We start from the raw sequence: 17,945 nt of genomic DNA, 5'->3' as shown, positions 1-17,945 counted from the left end.
TTTACATTCAGGAACAGTTTCAGGGTCAGGTACCACCAGAGTGGTTTCAGGCTCAGGTACCGCTGGAGCGGTTTGAGGTTCAGGTACCACCGGAGTGGTTTCGGGTTCAGGAAACAACACAGTAAACAATTACAAGGACATGAACCTGGCAATAGATTAGTTGCACAAACACTAACTAACCGAAGAGGAAACGTTGCGTAGGCACCTCTTTACATGAGAGCGTGCCTTAAATACCTGATGCCTCCCATTTATAGGCTGGGGACATTTCCAGAGTGTACACGCTGCCCCTTCAAAAAGCAGGGAGCACACGTGCGGTGCCAGGAGACCTTTCACGATACGTGCAGGCCAAGGTGATCAAGATGCCACAGCAGAGGACGAGCACACTTCAGACCGACCAGGGTGGTGAGTATGTCGGCATTCCTGCTGGGAGAAGAGAGAGGGGGGAACCATGTAGGGATGCTGGCATTGGCATTACAAACATCTTCTTTCTAAGCTAAACAAGCCCAATTTTTCCAACCTCTCATCATATCCTTCCATCCCTTGTGATAATTTAGTTTCTCACCTTTGAACTGACTCTTACTTGCAAATACACTTTTTAAAATGGATCCTATATTCTGGATGTGGCCTGACAAGTGATTTATAGAGGGGTAACAATACCTTAAGATTACAAGATTTTATCTCTATCTTTATACACCCTAAAATCCTGTTTGCTTTTGCAGCTGCTGCTTGACATTCAGTACTTTTGCTCAGCTTACTTGTAACCAGAATTCCCAAGTCCTTTTCCTGTTAAACTTATATATCATAAAACAAACCCATCCTCAAGATCAGTCAACTAAATCGGATATTGAATCTTTTCTCTCGTTAATAAAGTTGCCTAAATTAAGTAAGGACGACCTTGATTATCTCTCTTCCCCTTTTAGCAGTGGGGAGATATTGGATGTGATTAACTCACTAAAATCTTTCAAATCTCCAGGGCCTGATGGATTCTCTAACGATTACTACAAATCCTTTGATAATCTTTTAGCCCCTCAATTAGAAAAAATCTACAATGTAGCCTCACAACTCGGTCATTTCCCCAATGAAATGTTAGAAGCCACCATTGTCTTTATACCTTAACCCAATTCTGACCCAAGTAGTGTTGGCAGTTATAGACCAATCTCTCTGATCAACACAGACGTAAAGATCTACGCTAAAATATTAGCTAATAGACTGAACCAGTTCCTTCCTAATTTGATCTCTAATGATCAAATTGGCTTCATCAAAAATAGGTAGTCAATAGACGGTACAAGGAAGCTTATCAACTTAATAAAAATAATCACCTCTCAAAAACTAGGTACCACAATTATTTCCCTGGACGCTGAAACGTTCGATCGTCTTAACTGGACAAATCTACATGCAGTTCTTCAAAAGTTTGGAATTCACTCTCTATTCTTATCCAGTATTTCGGCCTTGTACTCCGATCCTAGGACAAAAATCTACACAAACAACTATCTTTCTTCTCCTTTTAGTATCATGAACGGCACGAGACCTTTGTCTACTGTCTTTGTTGTTCGTCATTGCAAATGAACCATTGGCACAACTAATTAGAGACTATTTGGGTATCTCGGGGATAAAATCATTGAATAGGGAATATAAAATTGGACCTTTCGCTGACGATATAATTCTCACTTTAATCCACGTGACTCAATTTCTAACCTCCAAAATCAACTCCAACTTTTCTCAAAAGTTTCTTACTTTAAAATTAATAATTCCAAATCCAAGATTCTTAGTTTTAATTTAAACCCCACACAGATGGCTGATATTGCAGCAATCTCACCTTGAAGTTGGTTTGATGAACATTTAACTTACTTGGGCTTAAAATTTACCAAAATTATTAATTCCTTAATACCCACAAATTTAGAGATACTTTCAAATATAATTAATAGACATTTGAATTCTTTGCAGGATAAGGAATTATCTTGGTGGGGTAGGATCGTAACTGTTAAGTCATATATCCTACCAAAAATCCTTTATGTATTCAGGTCTCTTCAATTAAAAATTTCTTCCTCATTCCTTACTAATCTACAAAAACTGATCAGCTATTTTGTTTGGGGAAAGAAAAAAGCTAGGGTTGCTCAAAACATATTGTATAATAATAAACTACATGGTGGGGCTGGACTATCAAATATCTCTGCGCATTATTATGCCAATTTAGTTAAGCAAAGTTGCTTTTGGTGGCCTCAGAAAGAACCCCCAGCTTGGTGTGAGTTGGAACTTTTTCTAAACAATAATAAACCACTCCATCAACTAATTCTAGGTCATCTTTTATAAAGGAGGGATACTTCTAATCCATTTCCCTTTTTCCATGCCTCCATTGAAGCCTGGAGAAAACTTGCAAAACCAAAGAAGGGTTGCAATAAGTTCAATCTACTTAAAAATATTCCTTTATCTATCACCTGTGAATCCAATAACTTAACTTTGGACCCTTTATGGATTGATGTGGGTATTAAAAAATTAGGAGATATTCATGATGGTTCAACTTATTACTCTTATAATTTCATTAAAGAACATTATAATTCCTCCTCTTTATCCTTCTTTCATTATATTATTCTCCAAAGACCAAATTAATGTTTTTCTACATGTTAAACCTCAAAGCTCTGAACCTGCATTAAACCTTATTTGTAATTTGGACCACAAAATAATTTGGAGCCTTAGTTACATATCTAAATGGTTCAACCACAGCACTGAACTAATCGAAAGCCACAACATGCCACAACATGATAAAATGGGAGTCTGAGCTTCATTTAACTTTTGAACCTTCAGACTGGGAATATGCCTGTTCTCTTTCTTATGTGTCATCTATTTCAATGGCTCTTCAAGAGTCACATTATAAACTCCTTACAAGGTGGTATTTCACTCCTGCCAGGTTATCTAAAATTAGTCCTGTTCATTCTCCAAATTGTTGGAGAGACTGCAGTCGTTACGGTAATCTGTTGCATATTTTCTGGCAATGCCCGAAAATTCAGCCACTTTGGAGAAAAGTTTTGGGTCTTATTGATACTATTTCTTCTAAACATATTTCCTTAACGTCCCAATTGGCCCAATTTTTCCAACCTATCATCATATGAGAGGCCTTCTATCCCTTGTGATAATTTAGTTTGTAAAAAAAAGCAGAAAATTAATAATAAACATTACAATTATACATACGTCCTGCTGTTTCCCGGCTGCATCTGCTTCCGGGGCCACTCATTAAATTCGGCCAGTATTCACTGCACTTGGCAGTCTTCAGCTTTTTCCGGCAGTGAATACCGGTAGAAGTTAATGAGTGGCCCCAGAAGCAGATGCAGCCAGGAGACAGCGGGATGGGAGGACGCGTTGCTGGACAGGTAGGTATAATTATAATGTTTATTATTAATTTTCTGCTTTTTTACAGTTGGCCCTGGACCCAAACTATAATACGGGTTTCCCATGGAAACCCGTTTTCAGGACCTTGTGGCCGAACACTATGTGTATGGTTTGGTCCCGAACTTTACAGTTCGGGTTCGCCCATCCCTATTTGTGATGACTCTTTGTTTCCTGTGATATAGCCAATTCTTTACCCATCTGCATATAGTTTGCTCTATTACCTGTTCTTCTAAAATCTCCACATAATGCTCAGCATTGACAGTGCTTTTCAAGGTGTGCAAACTGCCCAAGCTACAGACGCTAACACACCCCCATACCATCAAAGATACAGGCTATTGAACTGTGCACTGATAATAACCTGGACAGTCTCTCTCCTTTTAAGTCAACAGACCACGGCGTTCCAGGTTTCCACAAAGAAGTTCACATTTTGATTCATCTGACCACAGAACAGTTTTCCATTTTGACTCCATTTTATACAAGCTGTGGCTCAGGGTTTTCTTCATTCCATAATAAAGCTTTAACTTACATTTGTGCATGGGGAACTGTGTTCACAGACAATGTTTTCTGTAAGTATTTCTGAGCCCATGCACTGGTTTGCATGACTGAATCATTCCTGTTTTTAATGTAGTGCCGCCTCAGGGATGTTAGATCACTGGCATCTAATATTGACCGTCTGAACTGTCCCATATGTACATAGATTTCTCCTGAGTGTCTGAATCTTTGTTATTATGTACTGTAGAATATGGTATATTCAAATTATTTACAGTTTTACGTTGAGAACATTTTTCTAAAATTGCTCCATAATATTTAGATGCATATGTACAGACTGGTGAACCATTGACCACATTTGCTCTGAGAGACTCTGCCTCTCTAACAACATGCTCTTGTTATACACAGTCTTGTAACTTATTTGAAAATTGACCCTTAGCTGTTTAATATGTTCCAACATTTTTTAGATGTGCAGCTGCCATCAGTTTCTAAATGAGCTATTTTTTTCAAATGAAATGAAAAAAAAAGTTTAAACTTCACCTTCTGGATATTTGTTCTATGCTGTAATGTGAATATAATATACTGTATCTATAAGAGATTTCAAAATTTCAAAATCATTGCATTCTTGTTTTCTTTACATTTTACACAGCGTCACAAATTTTTCTGATTTAGGATTGTACATCAATCAAATGCTTTATGCAGTTCTTCCATTTTCTTTTATTAAAATCTGAATTCCCTGGACAGAAGTTGCCACTATGGGTTATTCAGCAAATTTCTGGATATGACTTATATGCTGAGCAATCATAAAACAATATGTGTTTAGCTCCTATGGTCCCTCTGGCGATGGCTGCAAAAAGAAAATTAAAGTGGTACTGAAAGGGAGAGGCATGCAATATAATAATAAACAGAAACTTTAACCTACTTGGTTTAATCCAGATGGAAGAACTAGAACATAATTGGAAGTGCTTTGAGTGGCACACTTCTCTAGTCACCAGATTGCTGCTGCCAATCATAGGCCTTCACTGACAGATAACTAAAAAATGGGACTCAATGATTCTTGTCACAGCAAAGACCATCTTTGCTGGGGTGATGCAGGTCCCAGGGCCAGACTGGCCATCTGGAAATTCTGGCAAATGCCAGAAGGACCTGTCTGGTCGTGGGCCACTTTGTCTGCTATGTTGTTAACAGAATCGGTGTACTGAAGACACCCATACTGTTAAGAGTTGTGACTCAACGCAAAGTCACTAACTCTGTCACTTACCCCAGCAGGCCATGGGAATCATTAGAAATATTAGCCTTGTAGTAAATCTTGCTTTCCTCCATCCAGGATAATATAGTAATATTTTTAATCTGGTGCTTGGGGATGAGGACAGCATGGGCCTGTGTGATTTCAATTGCCAGGGCTGAATTTCCGTCCCAGTTCGTACCTGGTAGTTCCCGTTTCTTGAAGCCATCATTAAATTTGAGCTGCAGCTATTTGAAAATATATCTCAAAAATGAAACACAGAATTGTTAACATCATCTGTCACCAGATTTTTGCTATCTCATCTGAGAGCAGCATAATGTAGGACAAGAGACCCTGATTCTAATGATGTATCACAACAATCAGAGTTTTTAAATATAACATGTAGTAGAGCTCAAAAAGCTAACCCCACCCACACCATTCTATGTACATTATTTATTGAGGGCAGAGTTGGACCAGGATGCAGGTGAGTTGTAGTCTTGGAATTTTAATTTGCTACAGATAAAACACTCACCTGTCAGCAGGATTGTGCACAGTAATCTACAGACAGTGTCAGATCGGCGCTGTTATACTGATTAAAATGATAACTTGGGTGATGAAATCCATCTTGTGATTGTTTTATCTTTATTTTCAGTTTTGAGTAAATGATATGCTCATGCTCCGGGGCGGTCTGTGAGAGGGGGTCTTCATGTGGCGCTCTGATTAGGTATTCAGGTGGTTTCTGACAGGTCACTGATCCTTCAATGACCTGCCCCTATTTTACTTGATGAATGTGCATACTGGAAAAAATTCCCTACTGCAGGTAGGTGCCAGCTGTGACACCTGCACTGCAGCCTGATCGCATATATAATGTGTATATAATTCATTTCTTTCATGTTATCCTGAAATTCATAAAAAAAATATCAGTTTGAAATTGGTGTCAGCTGTGCAGTAGCAGCTATTGGCGATCGTCGATAACTGCTACTGCGCAGGAAATGGTGGCAACATCTTGGAGGAAGAATTATTTTTTCTCTAGCAAGATGGCACCGCGGAGATATATTTTTTTTCTGCTAGTAAGATGGCGCCGCTGATGCCATTTTCAAACTTTTTTTTTTAATTTCAGGATAGCATGAAAGAAATTAATTATACACATTACATATCCGATCATGTGTAGCACATGTTCCACCGCCGTCGCTTGCCTGCAGAAGGGAATTTTTTTTTTCAGGATATATAGCTTTATAAGATATGTATATAATATACATTATGTAAAATAGGGGGCATGTCACTGAGGGACCAGTGACCTGTCAGCAGTCTGCATTATTCAGAGCACCACATGAAGATCCGCCCACAAGTCACCCCGAAGCACGAGCATATCATTAATTCAAAACTGAAAATAAAGATTAAACAACAATCACAAGATGGATTTCATCAACCCAGGTTTCACTTTATCCCCTTTCCGTCATCGGGCGTAATAGTACACCGATGTCGGAATCCCTCCCTTTGATGTGGGCTCCGGCGGTGAGCCCACATCTTTCCCGGGACATGTTAGTTGTTTTGAACAGCTGACATGTGCCCACAATAGCCTCGAGTGGATTCATGATCCATCCATGGCTATTAACCCATCAAATGCTGACAGAGGCATTTAACAAGCGCTTCTGGGAATCGCGCCGGAAATCCCCCCACTGGTGACCTGCGTCACGTGATTGCGGGTCACCGGTGTGTTGGCATGACAACCGGAGGTCTCCTGGAGACCTCTATGGCTGTCAGTGCCGGTTTTCTGTGAGCATCATAGCAAGTGAGTAATTCTACTACATAGAGGCGAACTAATCATCGCCTCTATGTAGCAAAGCCGATCGGGTTATGGCAGCTTCTAGTCTCCCATGGATACTATTGAAGCATGCCAAAAGTAAAATAAAATCTTTTTAAGAATATTAAAAAAATTTAAAAAATAAAAGTTCAAATCACCCTCCTTTCGCCCCATTCAAAATAAAACAATAAAAAAAATCAAACATACACATATTTGGTATCGCCGCATTCAGAATCGCCCGATGTTTCAATAAAAAAAGATTAACCTGATCGCTAAATGGCATAGTGAGAAAAAAGTCAAAATGCCAGAATTACATTTTTTGGTCACCGCAACATTGCATTAAAATGCAATAACAGGCGATCAAATGATTGCATCTGCACCAAAATGGTATCATTAAAAACACCAGCTCAGCACGCAAAAAATAAGCCCCATACAACCCGAGATCACGAAAAATGGAGACGCTACGGGTATTGGAAAATGGCGCATTTTTTTTAACAAAGTGTGGAATTTTTTGCAGTCTGAATACCCTTTTGTCCATAATCAAAGGTCCCCATATAAATTAGCTATCGGCAGAGCAGTCATTGAGCTAATAGCTCTAGATCCTGACTCGACAACACAGGAACTCTTAGCTCAAAGTGTTTCTGTGGTCTCTATGAGATGACTTCTGCCAGACTCCTTCAGCAGTTTATCTCTCAGGGACCAAAAGGATCAGCCTTTGGAAATCCAACAGTGGTGATATGTATCATGCTATCATTTCTTGGAGGAAAATCTGAAGGTCCTTGTGTGTAAGGATCGCTGGTACATCGCTAAGTGGTCACTAGTGAGCTGCCACACAGGCAGATCTCACTAGCGACATCGCTGGGGACGGGGGTCGCTACTTACCTGTCACACCAGGCGATCCTGCGTCCTCCCGCCCGGCTCCACGCATCGCTCGTCGTCACAGCAGGAAGCGCCGCAGGAAGCTGACGACGAGAAACAGTCCTGGATGTTCTCGCGCGATCAGCGATAACCAGCGGGGGAGCGGGTCGTAGGTAAGTATCAGACACAGCGATATCGCTAGCAATATCGCTATAACGTCACTAGTTATAGCGATATTGCTAGCGATATCTCTTAGTGTGATATGCCCCTAAGACTGTCAGCCAGTGTCAGCCAATTACTAAGCAGGGCTTAATGTGACCTTACAATAGCAAGGTGACATTAACCCCTTATTAACCTCACTTGCCAACACTACAGGGCAAGTGGGAAGAACCCGACAAAGCTCCAGAATAGGCGCATCTAATAGATGCACCTTTTCAGGGCAGCTGCGGGCTGCTGTTTTTAGGCTGGGGTGGCAAGATCAATGGCCCCTTACCAGCCTGAGAATAGCAGCCCCCAGCTGTGAGTTTTGCCGGATTGATTCACAAACAGATGGGAGACCCCACGTCGGGTTTTCAATCATTTATTCTCTCCTGCTCGCTGTTGCCGGCAGAGCAGGAGAGAAGAATGACAGTGACGTTCAGCACCAGCCGCTGGGGTACAGCGGCTTATAGTAGCACTTCTTCCCTGGCAGCCGGCTGTAGACATGGAGGACAGTATACACTGTCTCCATGTGCACGTGTTCAGCATGTTTTGCGAACCGTGCGCTCCCACAAACACTGACATGTCTCCGTGTTTTGCACACGGACCATGTGTCCGTGAAAACACGCTGACATCTGCATAGACCCATTCATTTGAATGTTTCCGGTACGTGAGGAAACTGTCACTACACATACCGGAGCCACTGACGTGTGAAACCGGCCTTACAGATAGGACCTACCTCTAACAATCGCGGGCGGAGAGGAGCTCCACCAGCGATTGTTAACCTGTTAAATACCACTGTAAAACTCTGACAGTGGCATTTAACACTCACTGGCATGGACGGGTATCATTCCATGTGCCCAACGGCGCTACCGTGACTGGATCACAGGACACCGATGCGTTGTTTTGACTGTCTGCTGAAGACCACCATACTTGTTATTACAGAACTGCTTTGAAACCCTGCCTGTGACCAGGCTTCAAAGGAGACCATGATGTTTACTTTTTACTATATGTAGTGATGCTGGGTATCGTTGTATATTGCACAAGCGATCAGACGATCACAGCTTTAAGTCCCCTAAAGGGACTACCAAGAACAGTGAAAAGGAAAAAAATGTTTTTAAAAATGTAAAAGAAAACATAAAATGACCTCCCTATTGCTGGTATTGTTGCATTCAGAAAAGTCTGATCTACCAAAATACAGCAACAATTATCCTGATCAGTAAATACCGTAAGCAAAAAAAATCAAGAACATCAAAATGAGTGTTTTTTCGTTGCTGCAATTCCACAAAAAATGCTGTAACAAGTGATCTATCCCAAAATGGTATCAATAAAAATGTGGTCTCAGCCATCAAAAAATAAGCCATTACACAGCTCCATCTGTGGAAAAATGAAAACGCTATGGGTCGGCGACACAACCCACCAAATTTTTTTTTTGCAAACTTCTTATTTTCTGTTCACCACTAAAGTAATAAGAAAACACAAAAATTGAAATTGGCCCCATCTTGAAGGGGTTAATAGATGTAACAGGTGGTGAATACCCCTTTAAATAAACTCAGTAATAATTATGTGTTCACAAAAACATAAATACATAAACTGAACAAGTGATATCTAATCTATATATTATGATGTTACTGTGCCACGGTGTCTTTCAGGGTCTGAAAAAGAAAGATCCATTTACTTAAAAGCTCGTAAAAAGTTAATCGCGATGGGCATCCTTAGCAAGGACAGCACCGAGAAGCGAGGCATTGGGAAGAAACGTCGCAAAAAGAGACCTGGATTTGAGGATCTAGATGAAGTGAAGGAAGCTTTCCACATTCAAGGCAGATTTGAGCTGAATTCATCCACACGCTTTGGAGACGACATACAACTGACGCTGCATCTAAAGAACACCAGCAATCAAAGTCAACCCCTTAAAGTAAAGCTAAGCTCCTCTACCATTGAATACATCGGCAGACCAGTTTCTGAAGTATATTCTGATAATGCCACTCTTAATGTGCCACCCAAGAAAGGTAATGCATTATTTTCCTTAAAATTGGTTTTCAGCCCAGAACCATTTTGATATGGCCACTGCCCACACATTACCTACACAATACATATACAAGCCTCATCCAGTAGCGAATTACACTGCCGCGTCCTCAGAGACAAAATATTAATTGTTCATATATAGAGGTCCATTGCTTTAGTTTTTTCCTTGGTGATGTACTAGTTTAAAGGAAATCTGTCACCAGGTTTTTGTTATATACCGGTAATCTGAGAGCAGCATAATGTAGGGCAGAGACCCTGATTCTAGCAATGTGTCACTTACTGGTGTGCATGCTGTCTTTTTAATACAATAACTGTTTTATCTGATGCAGATCTAGTAGTGCTCAGAATGCGGAGCTCTGTATGATTCCACCAACACCACGAATTGGCAGCTTTCTGTGTACACTGTGCATAGGCAGAAATCAGCTAATCAGTGTAGAAGGTGGGATTATACAAAGTAGTTGACTAGGAGGCATGAGATACCTAGTCCTGTAGTGATAATCTCCTACTGATAAGACACTGAGCCTATTAAGTGACACATCACTGGACTCAGGCACTAAGCCTCTAGAACATGCTTTTCTCAGTTTACATGGTGAAAAGCCTGCTGAAAGATTCACTTTATTTTATTTTTTAGAATGGAATTATATTGCAGATTCCTTCACATCAGGTGCACAGGGCGGTATTCTGAAGGAAAAGATTATGAATGAGCCAGCAGCACTAACCCAAGGTTTCCAGGGTTGGTGAGAAATCCAGATCTCAGTCCCCCATCAATCATACAGTGATGTTACATCCTAGTGATATTCCATTATGTTATTTAATATGAGACAATGGAAGTCTATTACGACTTTAGCTTTTCCTACAGTAACGGCTCTGATTGGATTTGTTGGAGAAATAACAGCTGCAGCTATGGCAGGGACAGGTGACGTGAGCTTTCAGTTTGCTGACGTGTTGTGCTCCTCTTGTCTGTATTGTGTGACCTCTCTGGTTTGTTAGGGTCTATGACTGTAATTTCCTATGTTGTGATATGCAGACAATCAGCGGTGTAATAGGAAAGTCATAGGCAAAATCGCAAAATTTCCAACAGAGCTTCCCAATATCACTATTAAGAGCATTGGTAGTCTCCTATGGACCAAAGGGTTCATTTGGGCTCCTCCAGCCTCAGTGGCCCAGGAGGACTAAAACCCTTGCACTTATTATGACAATGCCCGGTAGATAACGATTGTCCCAAGTTATTCCCCCACAATGTCTTGAGTGCAGAATGATTCTGCTGAAAGCAAAAATCTGCAACTGGTTTCATGATTACATGGAGCAGCACTTTTCAGTCACTTCTATGCATTAAAATCAATTTTAAAAAATGCTATAAAATAAGTAATGCTAATCCTACCATTCCCTTGCTGCTCCCCTTTCAGTGCTTCCTTTATTCCCAACTGTACTTAATGCAACTAATCTCTGCTCCCACATTGTACCAATAAAAAATATAGCGTTGTCCACCCTCCTGACGATAGTGGTATACCTGCTGCATGCTTATACAGGGTGGGCCATTTATATGGATACACCTAAATAAAATGGGAATGGTTGGCGATATCAACTTCCTGTTTGTGGCACATTAGTATATGGGAGGGGGGAAACGTATGTGCCACAAACAGGAAGTTGATATCACCAACCATTCCCATTTTATTTAGGTGTATCCATATAAATGGTCCACCCTGTATATTGAAACTATAATGTCTCAATGCTAATAAAACGCTGATCAGATGACATGTGAAATTTATATTTTACTTTTATACATTGCCACCTTATGGTTATGAGTGAAATTGCAGCCATGTTCAACAATTAACACATAACCATATATTTCCACTTTATTACAGAGAAAAGGCTTGCTTTAAGAATACCTGCTTCAGATTATGAACCAGAATTAACAAGCCATAATCTTATGGAAGTTGTGGCACTGTGTGAATTGAAAAACAAAAAGAAAATGCTTGTTCGAAAAGTGGTTGCTATTGAGCAACCTCCTCTAGACATACAGGTAAGATAAGCAATCCAGAAGAATGTAGTTGATAGTAAAAGTAGTTGTGATGGGAACTTTACTTAGATTACTAGCATTTAAAAAACACATAGTCAATTGGGAAAACATGCTCTGTATTGAAACAGCGCCACTATTGTTTATACGATGTATGTGCCTTTGCAACTCATTGCAATACCACATACAGCCCATGAGGAATCGAAGCACTGCTTATACTAGCACACTGCCATGTATTTCCAGTTTAAAGGGAATATGTCATCAAGGTTTTGCCACGCCATTTGAGAGCAGTATGTTGTAGTGACAGAGATCCTGTTTCCAGCAATGTGTCACTTACTGGGCTGCTTGCTGTCATTTTGTTAAAATCCCTGCTTTATCTGCTGCTGATCTACCAGTTCTCTGAATGCTGAGCTCTGTATAACCCAGGCCCACATCACTGATTGACAGCTTTCTGTGTCCACTGTGCATAAGGAGAAAACTGCCAATCAGAGGTGTGGGCGGGGTTATACAGAGCTCACGAGTATGGAGGATAGCATGTTTGCTAGACCTCTAATGACAATCTCCTGCTGCTAACACAATGATTTCATCAAAACTACACCAAGCAGCCCAGTAAGTGACACATCGCTGGAATCAGGGTTTCTGTCACTATGTTATGCTGGATTCAGATTACATGCAAAATCCTAATGACAAATTCTCTTTAATCCCAAGATATTGCACAGTGCTCAATTCTTTAATATGGTGTCAGTGATAAATCTGTTCCTGAGACTTATATACGGCCTGGATTACAGATTGTTTATGGGATTGTAATTTCAATGTGCAATATGAAAACTTGCAAACTAACACAAAAATGAAACTTTTTGTCCGCATAGAATGTGATTGTTGTCTGTCATACTAGTTTATGTAAAATCATTAGTTTCCATGTAGTTTGCTGCCATGTACATATGTACTGGGAGGTAATGATGTTGTGATACTTCTTCATAGACTGGCAAAACCAAAACTAATAACCGCTCTTAGGTGAGATTCTAACATTCATTTATCTACTATACAATTGCCCTTCACAGATCTACAGCCAGGCATTTGTAAGTAAGCCTGTGGATGTGGAGGTCACATATACAAACCCTTTATCTACTGTGCTGAAAGACGGGGTCTTAGTCTTTGGAGGCGGTGGACTGGTCAACAAAAAGATAAAGCGAATGTAAGTCATTACTTACAGGGTTATTCCCATCTTCATAAATGAGTGTTGTTGTTGCTCAATGGTTAATAAAAACAAGAAAAAAACCAAGCACTTTTACAATTTACTGTTTATTAAAATGTTCATCTGATCTTGACATATTAACACTTTTCTTTTCTTTACAACTAATTGCCTAGGAGACCGACCACCTTTAATCGCCAAATACGTACAGTATTTACATGCATTTTTCTATTGAGCTTGTAAACGCCGCTCTGCAGCTGCCCAGAATTGCTAGAATGCACTGTTAGGCCACATGCACACATGAGTGTTTGATCAGTTTTTTACCTCAGTATTTGTAAACCAGGAGTGGAACAATCAGAGGAAAAGTGTAATAGAAACACATCACCACTTCTGGATTTATCACCCACTCCGGGTTTTAACAGTAAAATGATAATTACTGTCAAAATAATCTGCAGAAGTTTCTTCAGCTTTAAAAAAATATCACGGCTGCTTTAATTTTTTTTTTTTTTTACAAAAAGCTCTGAAGTTTTGCAGACTGTCCTGGAATTTCTGGATGGTTGGCAGCCCTGATTCCTGGCCAGCTTCAGTGTGGTATTTGCAGAATAGGCAGGAACAGTGGTCGGTAACTTGGCAATGAGAGGTAAAGAAAAGAAGTGTGTTGTTAATACCTCAGGAATGGCTGCAAATTCCATTGAACTGGACGTACATTTGTAAAGTGCCTATTTTTACAAGCACTATCCGACAAGATGAGAAGATGGAAATAAGATGTGGAACTTTACATGAATGAACTTATCCGCAGTTTTCCATCCTCCTTTATGTCATACATAAGCCCATGAAGCTGAGATATGGAGAGATGTTAGTATGGTCCTCACATGGGATAGTTGCTTATGTGATCACTGGGCTTGTTACATAGAGACAAAAGTTATGTCACTAATACATTTCTTTGCTTTGACTATGAGGAAGACAGTCACTGGTGATCATCTAGACTGGTCCATATTATTGCTCAAACTGCACATTCCCTTTACATTCTAAACAGTGTAAGAATTGCTAATTGGTATGCAGATCTCTTTCCACTTAAAGGGAATCTGTCACCCCTTTTTTGAGATATCATATAATGATATCATTCAACTGTGTGTCACATAAGGATTCTCTTAGTACTTTTGCCTCCCCCTGACCCCGCACCTTTCATGCATAAATACCTTTTTTATATCGGTTCAGTTGTATGTAAACTGCCGCTGTCCGGTCCGCTGGGCGGGGCTTATTCACCTGCTCCCCCCTCCCTGTCTTGCTCAACACAAGAAGAAATGCGTAGAGCAAGACAGGGAGGGGGGAGCAGGTGAATAAGCCCCGCCCAGCGGACCGGACATCGGCAGTTTACATACATCTGAACCAATATAAAAAAGGTATTTATGCATGAAAGGTGCGGGGTCAGGGGGAAGCAAAAGTACTAAGAGAATCCTTATGTGACACACAGTTGAATGATATCATTATATGATATCTCAAAAAAGGGGTGACAGATTCCCTTTAAAGGGGTGATTCAAAAAATACTACTTACCGTACTACTTATTATATATGTAACGAACATGTGATAAGTTTCTGATTGTGGGACGACAAACTGATCGTTGTCGTGTGTCCACCATTTAGGGCTGAGTCAGACAGCCATAAAACTCGTGCGAGAATCGCATCGCACTGCACGGACTGGCCGGCACCTCTCCTGACCTGAGCAAGACAGCATGATGGATTACTATGCAACTGTAAAGCTCAGGTCAGGAGAGCAGACAGCCAGTACGAGATTTACGATGTGATTCTCGCATGAGAAATACGACAGTCTGACTCTGCCCTTAGATTAAGTGGTGGTCGCATACACTCACTGCAAATCCATTCATAGTCTTTCAGACCAACAAAGATAGCCATTATCTGTACTTGGCTTTTTCCATCAGATCCATAGGTTTTACATGGAGCAGCAGTATAGATGCCAACTCAAATAATAAATGGAGGCATACGTTATTTCTAGTGCCCACACAAATCTGGAGGTCTCCAGAAGTGATATCTGCTCTGTTTGGAACACATATGACTACTGCAGCCTGTGATTGGCTGCAGTGGTCAAGTAAATAGAAGAGTGCATTACTGGATATTTTTCTGATGAGGCCTTCTTCAAGTCATCTGATCACACCAAAATCCACAAAAAACCTCTTCACACCTGTATGCAACAGACATTTCATTCATTTGAAGGTGAAAACATTCTGAGTGCTTTTTGAACACCTGTTAACACCATCATATAAATTCTTTGGCATGTTGTCAATGTGTAAATCATAGCATAATGCATATTTTTGCCATGATTTTAATCACTGTTTTTAGTGCATTTTTAGCCAGGAGTTTATAGCAAGAATGCACCAAAACCACACAATATAGTACACCTCAAATTATTATAAAAAGTGCATAAAACACTGTGACAAAAAGCATCAGAAACCTCATCACAAAGCATAAAAAAGTGTGTTCTTATAAAACTGTGCCAAAAACCATGTATCTTTTAATAGCAGTTTTTAAATGTGCAAGTGTTCAGTTTTCTTGCAGCACCTCTACAGGAGAAATGACGCATTGCAGGGTTCATGATGAACCCAGAAAACTCCTTTAAATTTCCAGTTTTTGATGCATAACAAACTAGGGCCCTTGCTGATGCAAGTATCAACTCTGTTCTCTATTACAGGGTGAACAAGTTGGATCCTAAACAATCGGACAGATTGACGGTGGAAATTACACCATATCAAAGTGGAAACAGACAGCTCACAGTAGATTTTACTTCCAAACATTTTACAACTATTAAGGGATTTCACAAAATAAAAGTTGTTGGTGAAGGTGAAGTCCGCGAGGATAGCGGAGCCCATGAGGAAATGGAAGTCCATGAGGAAAGTACCGCAGATGAGGAGGGTGTAGAAGAGGAGGAGGGTGAAGAATATGAAGAGGGTGATGAATACGAGGAGGATGAAACCTATGAGGACTCTGTGTAATTATTTTTTATCTATGCGAATAGAATGAACATCTGTAGCAATTAGTGTTTAGTGATATAACTGAGTTTGAACTTGGACCCATTAGGCTCATTAAAGGGAACCTATCAGGTCCTCCATGCCCTCCGACCCAGCAGCATTCACTTATTAATGAGTAAATTCGATTTAAAAAAAGTTTCCAAAGGCAGCCATTACTTTCACTTCATAGGGTCTCATTGTAATAAATATAATGTATACAGCATAGTCTCCTACACTATATTATATAGAAAAAAAGGGTATGACAATGCATATGTTAGTTAATGAGGTCCTGTGGGTACATTCAGTGAATGCTCTGGGATATTTTCTGGGGAACATGGATATTACATATAATGTACTTAATAGAACAAGTTAAACTGTGTTACATTTGATTGATATTACACATGTTATATCATTTATCAGATACAGATAAAAAAACATTAAAGATTTGTTCATCTTGTGCCAGATTTCAGATATGCCTTTTCTTAAACCGCATCCAAAATTAAATTGGTTGCCTAATGTCAATTCATCAAAAGTGCCCCTACTATGACGCAGAAACTCTGCATTTATTAAAAATGATGCAACCATTTAGAGACTTTATGTCAGGTACAACCAGTTATGACCCCGATGCATGATGACTGGAGTTTAATACACAAATCCAAATGAGGGGCATGAGACAAGCCAAATTAATTCCAGTTAATGAATTCTTATCAGTGGCAGTAACCTTTATGTGCCTCTCCTGAAAGGATTACTCTAGTTAGGGACATGGGTATTATTTCTGGCATACCCACGTGCCATCCCCGCTCCTCCGCAGCTTCACCCATTTTGGCAGAGCTGCTCGAAACAGATATAGAAATGCCAAAACTTGCAAATTTTCTTTTTTGGGCAATTCCACATTGCACATATACTGTATGTTGAGACAATTCAAAGTGTTTTAGGTCAGTTTTCAGGTGTAAACATTTTGATGGATTAACCCTTATGTCTTGTGGGCCGGGTCTTACTAGTAGCCAAACTCCCACACTGCACTGCATTCAGATAAAGGGAAACCATCAGAATTCAGATTTCAGAAAAAAAGATTTAAAGGAATCGTCTACCAACGCGTTGTATTTTGTAAAAATAAATGCAGACAAGACCCTGCTGGACATAAAAGCAAAACAAATTAATTATAAATGAACACCCGTGAGAATATAATTGAAGGCACAATGGGCATGCTATTTGCAGGACACTATTGACACAATTCATCAAGCAGCTTTAGCTAATTTTCTGCCATAAAGAGCCATGAATTTTACAATTTTTTAAAAAGACATATTTAACATAAAAATGCTATTTACCTGATGGTACAGTCATGGTCGAAAGTGTTGGTACTCTTGAAATTGTTCCAGAAAATGAAGTATTTATCCGGAGACACACTAGCATTTTTAAAAATCGGTCAGATTTTGTTCCTGAAAAGTCGGACAAGTTTCGTGCAAATGTCATGCGTTTTTCATGCAAGTACAATCCAATTTTTAACACCTAGCATCTGAATTTAGGGCTCATTCCTACTTGCGATCCATTGGGCCGAGTGCAATCCAATAAAAAATCAGATCACTCGCCCCAATGTTTCACTATGGTGCAGCTTATATCTGCGATAATTTTCTCATGCCGATTTGGCATGCAAAAACAATCACAGCATGCTGTGACTGAACCCAAGAATCAGATTGCACACACCCAAACAAATTTATGGGTGCCTGTGA

The 17,945-nt window shown here is 40.0% G+C and overlaps 1 protein-coding gene across 1 annotated transcript in view; it reads left to right on the top strand.

The window, feature by feature from the left end:
• The window catches only part of LOC141059014 (protein-glutamine gamma-glutamyltransferase E-like), a 37,835-nt gene extending 21,163 nt beyond the window's left edge, over positions 1-16,672 (top strand). Inside the window, exons 8-11 of the mRNA XM_073555223.1 lie at positions 9,579-9,967; positions 11,849-12,006; positions 13,062-13,195; positions 15,900-16,672. Of these exons, the coding sequence (XP_073411324.1) occupies positions 9,579-9,967; positions 11,849-12,006; positions 13,062-13,195; positions 15,900-16,200 (982 nt within the window). The 3' untranslated portion in view covers positions 16,201-16,672. The remainder of the gene's footprint in view (positions 1-9,578; positions 9,968-11,848; positions 12,007-13,061; positions 13,196-15,899) is intronic.
• Positions 16,673-17,945: the final 1,273 nt, after the last annotated feature.

This window comes from Dendrobates tinctorius, unplaced genomic scaffold (genome assembly GCF_039654945.1).
Source record: "Dendrobates tinctorius isolate UK_male_01 unplaced genomic scaffold, ASM3965494v1 ptg000223l, whole genome shotgun sequence".
Classification (NCBI taxonomy): Eukaryota; Metazoa; Chordata; class Amphibia; order Anura; family Dendrobatidae; genus Dendrobates; species Dendrobates tinctorius.
Note: the sequence above shows the minus strand (reverse complement) of the source record. Positions and strands in the feature narration are given on the sequence as shown.